The 10,000-nt window shown below is 46.4% G+C and overlaps 1 protein-coding gene across 1 annotated transcript in view; it reads right to left on the bottom strand.

Moving 5' to 3' along the window:
* Window positions 1-123: 123 nt before the first annotated feature.
* b4galt7 (xylosylprotein beta 1,4-galactosyltransferase, polypeptide 7 (galactosyltransferase I)) overlaps window positions 124-10,000 on the bottom strand; it is a 16,115-nt gene continuing 6,238 nt past the window's right edge. The window contains exons 3-6 of the mRNA XM_039814460.1: window positions 9,553-9,778; window positions 7,653-7,736; window positions 5,347-5,451; window positions 124-1,268 (exon numbers count right to left, since the gene is read on the bottom strand). Coding sequence (XP_039670394.1) covers window positions 1,113-1,268; window positions 5,347-5,451; window positions 7,653-7,736; window positions 9,553-9,778 — 571 coding nt within the window. The 3' untranslated portion in view covers window positions 124-1,112. The remainder of the gene's footprint in view (window positions 1,269-5,346; window positions 5,452-7,652; window positions 7,737-9,552; window positions 9,779-10,000) is intronic.

Raw genomic sequence — 10,000 nt, 5'->3', positions numbered from 1 at the left:
AGCTAACTCTAGAGACAGTAAAAGAAAGCCTGTTTCTCCAACTTTGGTCAGTTACAAGGCAGGACTGAAGGCAGGACACATTCAGAAAACCATATCTCACTCAGAACACCATGGATGGATTATTTTCAGAGTTTGTATGTGTGTGGAAGCACCAGAGACACAAAATAACTCCCCAAATCACCAGAAAAAGTGTTTTTTTTTCATAATATGGGCACTTTAAATACCGTTAAGAAGTACCTGACGAGGAGGAAATGTAGTTCGTTTGACCCGCGGGGATGCTGAGCTCCTTCTGTTTGAGCGTAGCGGTTAAATACGTTCATTATGTCTGTCTGTACCGTGGTTCCCGACTTGGCGCAGCCACGTTTCGGCGTCACCGATCCGGTCGGGGCGGCCCAATCCCCAAAAGTCCAGACTCACAGACTTTGGTGTTGCGTTCTCGCGAAATTCGTAAGGGCTTCAGGGTCGTCCCGATGTGGAATTTCAAAAGGGCGCGAGGAGTTTGGAGTACACGCTTACCGAGCCCCCTTTTCCGTGAGTCTGCATCGGTGCAGCAAAGGGAATTACCCACAGTTCAAAGCGTGGTGACGTTCACCGCGGAGACCGTAGGGGAAATCGGGAAATTACTAAAAAAGGTAAACAGGTGTCCAGCTGGTAAAACAAGAGCTTGAAATAATGTGGAACCAGGAAGCAGCCGTTCTCCTGGGCCTCGGCCGCGTGGAAAACAACAAACTTAAAATGATAAATTTCTCAAACTGGCAACACATCTTTGTTATTAAACATCCGACAAGGTAACGTGTGATCCGGTGAAGTGCTGTCCCGATCCCATTTCTACCTATCTGAGCACATGTGGCCTCACACGCTCGCTCACTTAGCACCTGAGATCACTTAAGTCTGTCAGAGTCCTTAGTCCTTAGTCCCTCACTGTGGGATCGGGCCGGTGTCTGCGTCCGGTAAAAGTCTCTCGGTGAAAGGAACGTAGAGCCGGCTTACGTAGAGATCTGTGTTGCGCCGCTAGATAAAAAAAAAACAAAAAACGTAACGTTAAAGCCTCCGGGTGGACAGACGGGACTCGTACTCGCGGTTAAAAAGCCGCGGGGCCTGGCGCGCGCCGTCTATGCCAGAAGACACCAGGGCGTCAGGCTCTGGTCACACTCCAGTTTGGTGTTGATGACGGTGCAGGGAGCGCCGCCGATGGTCAGCTCCTGGCGGGACGCCACCTGGTAACGGAGGTTAGTCAGCCCTCCCTCCTGGTCCACCTTAAACTGCTCCTACAGGGAGGGAGGGAGGAGGGAGGAGAGAGGGAGGGAGGAGAGAGGGAGGAGAGAGGGAGGGAGGAGAGAGGAGAGAGGAGAGAGGGAGGAGAGAGGGAGGAAGGGAGGAGAGAGGGAGGAGAGAGGGAGGAAGGGAGGAGAGAGGGGAGAGGAGAGAGGGAGGGAGGAAGGGAGGAAGGGAGGAGAGGGAGGAAGGGAGGAGAGAGGGAGAGGGGGAGGAGGAGGGAGGGGGGAGGAGGAGGGAGGGAGGGAGGAGAGGGGAGGAGGGAGGAGGAGAGGAGGAGGAGAGGAGAGAGGGAGGGAGGAGGAGAGGGAGGGAGAGGAGGAGAGGGAGGGAACAGGAGAGAGGGAGGAGAGAGGGAGGAGGGAGGAGGAGGGAGGAAGAAGGGAGGGAGGGGGGAGGAGAGGGAGGAAGGAGGAGAGAGGGAGAGGGAGAGAGGAGGAGGAGGAGAGGGAGGAAGGAGGGAGGGAGGGAGAGAGGAGGAGAGAGGGAGGAGGAGAGGGAGGGAGGAGGAGAGAGGGAGGAGGAGGAGGGAGGAGGGAGGAGGAAGGAGGAGGAGGGAGGAGGAGGGAGGGAGGAGGGAGGGAGGAATGAAGGAAGGAGGGAGGAGGAAGGAACAAGGAATTAAGGGAGGAAGGAAGGAAGGAGGGACTAAGGAGGAGGGAGGAGGAGGAGAGAGGAGGAAAGGAAGGAAGAGGAGGGAGGGGGGGAGGAGGGAGGAAAAGAGGGAGGGAGGGAGGAGGGGAGGAAGGAAGGAGAGAGGAGGAAGGAAGAAGGGAAAAGGGAGGGAGGAAATGAAGAGGAGGGGAGGGAGGGAGGAGGGAGGAGGGGAGGGAGGGAGGAAAAGGGAGGAGAGGGGGGAGGAGGAGGGAGGAGACTGGAAGGAAGGAGGGAGGGAGGAACCGAAGGAAGGAGGAGGGAAAGAGGAGGAGGGAGGGAGGAGGAAAGGAAGGGAGGGAGGAGAGGAGAAGGAGGGGGAAGGAGGGGAGGAGGGAAGGAAGAGGAGGAAAGAGGGGGAGGGAGGAGGAAGAAGGGAGGGGAGGGAGGGAAGAAGGGAAGAAGGAGGGAGGGAAGGAGGAGGGAGGGAAGGAGGGAGGGAGGAAAAGGGAGGGAGGGAGGAGGAGGGAGGGAGGAGAGAGGAAGGGAGGAGGGAGGAGAGGGAGGGAGGGAACAAGGAATGAAGGGAGGGAGGGAGGAGAGAGGGAGGGAGGGAGGAAGGGAAAGAGGGAGGGAGGGAACGAAGGAAGGGAGGGAGGAAGGGAGAAGGGAGGAGAGAGGGAACAAATTTTTGTTTGGGTCAGTGTAAAATATTCTGAATAAATAACATAATGTTAAAGTAAATATAAAATAAAGTAAATTAGTTTATTAACACTTACATATATATACACTATATAATACACATATATATATACATATACATACATACATATATACATATACATACATACATATATACATACATATATACATACATATACATATATATATACATATATACACATACATACATACATATATACACATACATACATACATACATACATACATACATACATACATACACATACATACATACATACATACATACATACATACATACATACATACATACATACATATATATATATATATATACATATACATATATACATATACACATATACACATATACATATACATATACATACATACACATATACATATATACATATACATACATACATACATATATATATATATATATATATATTTTTATAATTACAGAGGGAATGTACTGAAAAAAAGAAAGTACCGTTGGGTACCGGAACCGAATTCCAGGGTACCGGTATTGGTTCAGATGGGAAAGGTACCCAACCCTACCTTACATACTTACTTATAACGTACATTAATTATAATGATGTCAAATTATGGATGCCTTTAAAGCTGTCCCATCTTTCGTTTCCTCTGCCAGAGCACTCTGTAAACTCTCGTTGTTATTAGATTCTTACGCTAGGTTTCCACACAACGAAAGTTTAACTTTATTCAAATTTGGACCGCTCGAGAACCAATCAGGTCCGTGTGTTTGTGTTTGGAGGCGGGAGTTACAACAAAAAGTCTGACCAAGATGGCGGAGGTCATCAGCGCCGTAGCATGAAAATTTTGATGTGATTAAAATGTTTCTACACGAACATCGTTACTTCTATCAACACGAATTGTGTTTTATACGACACACAAACTTAGCTAGGGCACATACACCGCTAAATAGACCACTGTATATGTTAGTTTAAACACTCGAAACTTTTCAGCTACCCGACAGGCTAATCGCTAGCATGTTCGGACATTGGATTTCATTGTAGCCTAGCCAAGTAGCTAGCTAGCTAGGCTACTTGTGCATTTGTTTGATTACATGTTTTATTGGCGAACATTGACGCTTGTAGCAACACGGATTGTTGTTTATATGTCACACGAACTTAAACAGGGCAAACACACCACCAAACAGACCACTGGAGATAGTTTAAACTAGCTAGCCGACAGGTCACCCGCTAGCATGTTCGGACATTGCATTTCATTGTAAGCATAGCAAGGCAGCTAGGCTACATAGCCAGGTTACCAGAGCATTTATGAGCTAACGTTTTACCGATGGTTTGCTGCTGTGCATTTTTACCGCCCTGACAGCCCAGGACATTTAAAAACATGTTGCGGACTTGCGTGTTGTTTTTGCGACCACGCCCCCCCGAGGCAAACTTTCGTTGGCCGAAATTCGCGATGTGTTTCGCTGTGTGGAACCCTACCGTTAGAGTCTCTGTAATAAGTGCTCAGCTTCTCCTGAAGTAAACGCTTGGTTTGAAAAGTTGCTATTTAAATAAACAGGGTTCATACGCATTTTAACCAATACTTTTCCATGACTTTTTAGGCAAATTTCCATGACTGTGTGTTCCTGAAAATGTCAGTCGACATTATCCAATAAGAATACTAATCTGAGTTAAAGTTTCCCCTCAGAGGTTTAAAGGAACACTCCGACTTATTGGGACTTTATCTTATTCACCGTAACTCCCAGAGTTAGACAAGTCCATACATACCCTTCTCATGTCTGTGCGTGCTGTGACGCTGTCTGACAGCTCCAGCATTAGCTTAGCTTAGCACAGATCCTGCAGATGAATGGTTCCAACTAGCCTACTGCTCCGAATAAGTGACAAAATAACTCCAACATGTTCCTATTTACATGTTGTTGTGACTCTACATCACAGAGTGTAACATGAGACACAGCCATCTTCTAACCGTAAACAAACCGGGAACTATATTCTCAGACAGGCTTGCTGCGAGCATATCACTCCGCCCAAGTACTATATTCTTCCGCCTGAGAATATAGTTCCCGGTTTGTTTACAGTTAGAAGATGGCTGTGTCTCATGTTACGTTGACTCTACAAATCACAACATGTAAACAGGAACATGTTGGAGTTATTTTGTCACTTATTCGGAGCAGTAGGCTAGTTGGAACCATTCACCTGCAGGATCTGTGCTAAGCTAAGCTAATGCTGGAGCCGTCAGACAGCTTTACAGCGCACACAGACATGAGAAGGGTATGTATGGACTTGTCTAACTCTGGGGGTTACTGTGAATAAGATAAAGTCCCAATAAGTCGGAGTGTTCCTTTAACTATAAAATGAATGATAATGTATGCATATGGTTCATAGAGGGCGACTTGAAAATACATTTATTAAATCACATATTATACTGTGTTTAACAAAACACACACACACACACACACACACACACACACACACACACACACACACACACACACACACACACACACACACACACACACACACACACACACACACACACACACACACTCTTACTTTCTGGGTCTTTTTATGTTTCCAAAACCTTTCCAGGGCTGGAATTAGCATTTTTCAAATTCCATAACTTCTACAGTTTTTTTTCAAAAAACGTATGAACCCTGCTTTTAAATAAAGTTATTATAATAAAAAGCTGAATGCGATGGCCCAGTCTCGGAGTACTAACTGCTTGGACGCGGTTTCTTCTCAGCTCTTCTCCGATTGGCTCGGTGTAACCGCTGGAGTCTCGTACCTGTTTCTGGGCGGCGACTCTCTTCTGGTCCCTCTTCCTCCAGGCCGAGTCGTGGATGTGGAGGAACGTCTTGTATCCTGTAGTGATTCCAGTCGGTCTGAAGAGCTGCAGAATTAAAAATACACACACAACAACTTAGAGAAATAACAGAAAGTCAGGACCGATATTCCACCGGTCGGATCTCTTAGGATCTTTGAACTGATATTTTTCCAAACAAAACATGGACTTCTTTAGCTTTACATGGTTTAATTATCAAAAAACACCATATTTTTGTTGTACTGCACATTGCTGCAGCTCCTCTTTTCACCCTGTGTTCAGGTCTCTGTTTTAGCTACAGAGTGAGACATCTTTTCTTCTGTACTATCTTTGATTGCACTCGCACATGCTCAGTAGCTCAGATCGTAGATCATGTCAGCTAGCTCCATAGCCAGTAAAAGAAAGGCTGTTTCTCCAACTTCAGTCAGTTCCAAGGCAGGATCAGCTGGGAGACTTCTTCTAAACCAGGGAGCACATGGAAGTAGTTCTTCTGGTAGATTATGGTGAACTAGTGTGTGTTGTAGCAGAGCTTTGCTATTGAGAACGAGGTAGCATGCTAGCACTACCTACAACTGGCGAAACACTGCTACAACACACACAAGTTCACCCTAATCTACTAAATAAATGGTAAAGAACTACTTCCATGTCCCGGTTCTGCAGGTATTCCACGCAAAGTTGTACTGACTGAAGTTGGAGAAACAGCTAGCTAGCTCATGTAGTCCTTACCTAGCTACTGAGCGTGTGCGACCTAGGTACTGTCAGGACACGCCCTCATACTCTGCTTCTGACTGGCTAGTAGTCCTTACCTAGGTACTGCACATGTGCGACTCCCAACAAAGATGTTACAGAAGTAGAGAGGTCTCACTCTGTAGCTAAAACAGAGAGCTCAACACACAGGGTGAAAAGAGGAGCTGCAGCAATGTACAGTACAACAAAAATATGGTGTTCAAATGAATATTTAAACATAATATCTGGTACAACCTCTAAAATACAATTATGAACCTGAAAATGAGCAGAATATGGGCGCTTTAAGAGACAGATATGGAAATAATAACCCAAAGGTCCAAAACTGAACATTTTCTTGATTTTGTGGAGAGAAGTGTTGGTGGCTGTGTGTTGTGATCAATGTCCTAGAGCAGTGTTTCTCAAATGGGGGTACATGTCCCTGTAGGGGTACTTTGGAGGCCTGCAGGGGGTACGTGTCCCCCTAGGGGTACTCTGGAGGACTGCAGGGGGTACGTGTCCCCCTAGGGGTACTCTGGAGGACTGCAGGGGGTACGTGTCCCCCTAGGGGTACTCTGGAGGACTGCAGGGGTACGTGTCCCCCTTAGGGGTACTCTGGAGGACTGCAGGGGAGTCGCGTGTCCCCTTTGGGGGTACTCTGGAGGACTGCGGGGGGTGCGTGTCCCCCTTTGGGGTACTCTGGAGGGACTGCAGGGGGTACGTGTCCCTCTAGGGGTAACTCTGGGAGGACTGCGCAGGGTGCGATGTCCCCCTAGGGGTACTGTGGAGGACTGCAGGGGGTACGTGTCCCAATAGGGGTACTGTGGAGGACTGCAGGGGGTACATGTCCCCCCTTAGGGGTACTGTGGAGGACCGCAGGGGTACGTGTCCCCCTAGGGGTACTGTGGAGGACCGCAGGGGTACGTGTCCCCTAAGGGGTACTGTGGAGGACTGCAGGGGGTACATGTCCCCCAAGTGGTACTCTGGAGGACTGCAGGGGGTACGTGTCCCCCTAGGGGTACTGTGGAGGACTGCAGGGGGTACGTGTCCCCCTAGGGGTACAGTGGAGGACTGTAGGGGGTACGTGAGATATGTTACAAGGCTGTTGTCCAGAACATTGTTCCTCTTTATGTAGAATTTTATTTTCTTTCTACCAACATTTTTATATTTTTGTCTTTGGACATAAGTTTTGCTTTTTTCGAAGTTATGTCACTGTTTTTGAATTTTGTTATACAATTTTCGACCTATTCTTGCCTTCCTTCCTTCCTTCCTTCCTTCCTTCCTTCCTTCCTTCCTTCCTTCCTTCCTTCCTTCCTTCCTTCCTTCCTTCCTTCCTTCCTTTTCCAAGGTTTTGTTTGTTTAGTAAATCTATCGCTGACAGCGCTGTACTGTTTTGATTAGCGCTGGTCAGGGGGTACATGGCTTAAAGAAACCATTCAAAAAGGGGTACATTACTGAAAACAGTTTGAGAACCACTGCCCTAGAGTGTACAATAGCTAGAATCTGCAGTCCCGGTCTTGTTTCCAGGTTCTCTGGAGACTTGTTACCTGTAACTCGGCTTTTCTCAGTCGTCTGTAGAACTCGTCGTCCTCTCTGCCCCAACCCCAGAACCGGTTCGACATCCCGTTACACTGCAAAACAAAAAGAGCCAATGAAGTCTTCTGTCTGCAAAGACACAAACGACTCCAAGACTGATGAACTGGTAAGACTGTGATAGATGCAGAAGACTCGTCCTGCAAGGGGAGTAATGTTTTAGAGTTAAAAACAGCTAAAATCTCAGCTAGCTTCATCTGGTGTGTGTGTCCAGTGAAAACACTGTCGGCCCTTTTTCACTGCAGGAACTTAACCACATGTAATGTATACTTATTAGTCAATGGGTGGTTTGATGAGAGGGTGAAGTGAAAAAAGAGAAAAATAGGAGTCGTCATATTGATGCTGTTCATTTTTGTTCATGTTTATGTGCACCAAAATGTGTTAAAACTAATTCCACTTGAGTTATTTCAGCAAGATAATCCACTTTTTCCTATTAGTCCCAAACCCTTTAAGACAAATAGCAGTTGAAGTGGACGCTATATTTCTATATATTATATTTCTACAATTCTGCCTCTTTTCCGTATACTGTATTCCCTTTCATGAGCACTTTTTTCTTTTACAATAAATAAAATATATTTCAAGGTCCTATTACATGCTGCTTTTTGGATGTTTTTTTATATAGACCTTATTGGTCCCCTAATACTGTATCTGAAGTCTTTTATATAGACCTTAGTGGTCCCCTAATACTGTATCTGAAGTCTCTTTTATATAGGCCTTAGTGGTCCCCTAATACTGTATCTGAAGTCTCTTTTATATAGACCTTAGTGGTCCCCTAATACTGTATCTGAAGTCTCTTTTATATAGGCCTTAGTGGTCCCCTAATACTGTATCTGAAGTCTCTTATATATAGACCTTAGTGGTCCCCTAATACTGTATCTGAAGTCTCTTTTATATAGGCCTTAGTGGTCCCCTAATACTGTATCTGAAGTCTCTTTTATATAGACCTTAGTGGTCCCCTAATACTGTATCTGAAGTCTCTTTATATAGACCTTAGTGGTCCCCTAATACTGTATCTGAAGTCTCTTTTATATAGACCTTAGTGGTCCCCTAATACTGTATCTGAAGTCTCTTTTATATAGACCTTAGTGGTCCCCTAATACTGTATCTGAAGTCTCTTATATATAGACCTTAGTGGTCCCCTAATACTGTATCTGAAGTCTCTTTTAAATAGGCCTTAGTGGTCCCCTAATACTGTATCTGAAGTCAGCCACTAGAGCCAGTCCCACAATGAGCTTTCCTTAGGATGTACCATTTCTGTGTCTGTAGCTATTGAGGAGGAGAGAGGGGGGGGGGCAAGGTGGAGGGTGGGGGTGTGGCCTTGACCAACTGCCACTTTGCTCGTTTGAAAGCCATGATGTCTCTCTCTCATGGGTGGGCCAAATTCTCTGAGCGGGCAAAGCAGAGAAAGGGGAGGTAACCTTGCTCATATGACCTCATAAGGAGAAGATTCCTGATTGGCCCATCTGAGCTTTCATTTTCTCAAAGGCAGAGCAGGATACCCAGGGCTCGGTTTTCACCTATCACCATTTCTAGCCACTGGGGGACCAATAGGCAGGCTGGGGGAACTCACATTAATGTTAAAAAAAAACCTCATAAAGTGACATTTTCATGCCATGGGACCTTTAAATGTTGGCTGAGTCAGTTCAGCCTTCGGGAGGGGCGAAAATGCACGTGTAATTCAGAACACGAGACAAAATAAGAGTTTACTTACAAGCCCCAATTGTTTTTTTTTTTCCCCGATTACATTGTTGCACAGCCCTGCCGACTATGGAGAAGTAGCTCTTATAACCACACTTGACAACGTCTGAACTGTCCCTTTAATAAAAGCCTCCAGGTGTGACACAGCCCTCTTACCATGTGGTAATGTTTCTTGGTGAGCAGCAGGATCCCCCCCACGTAGGTCTTGTAGTGGTACAGCGGGTGCAGCTCCGGGGACGCCACGTGGAACGGCCCGTCGTCGGGGAAACCGTAGTCCAGCGCGTCGTTAAGGGGCAGCAGGTCCACGTCGTGCATGGCCAGGTAGTCCGTGTCGTTCCCGCTCTCCAGGTAGCCCACGTTGATCAGGGACGCTCGGTTAAATCTGAAACCAGACAGGCTTATAAAAAGGTACTTTGTGGTCAACTTTGATTCATAGCAACTTTTGGGGGAGGACTTAAAGTGCACATATTATGAAAAACAACTTTTTCTGGTGATTTGGGGAGTTATTTTGTGTCTGGTGCTTCCACACACATACAGACTTTTAAAAAAAAAACCATCCATGGTGTTCTGAGTGAGATCTGGTTTCTGAATGTGTCCTGTCTTC

Source organism: Perca fluviatilis, chromosome 10, assembly GCF_010015445.1.
Source record: "Perca fluviatilis chromosome 10, GENO_Pfluv_1.0, whole genome shotgun sequence".
NCBI lineage: Eukaryota > Metazoa > Chordata > Actinopteri > Perciformes > Percidae > Perca > Perca fluviatilis.
This window is presented reverse-complemented; position numbering and strand designations above follow the sequence as displayed.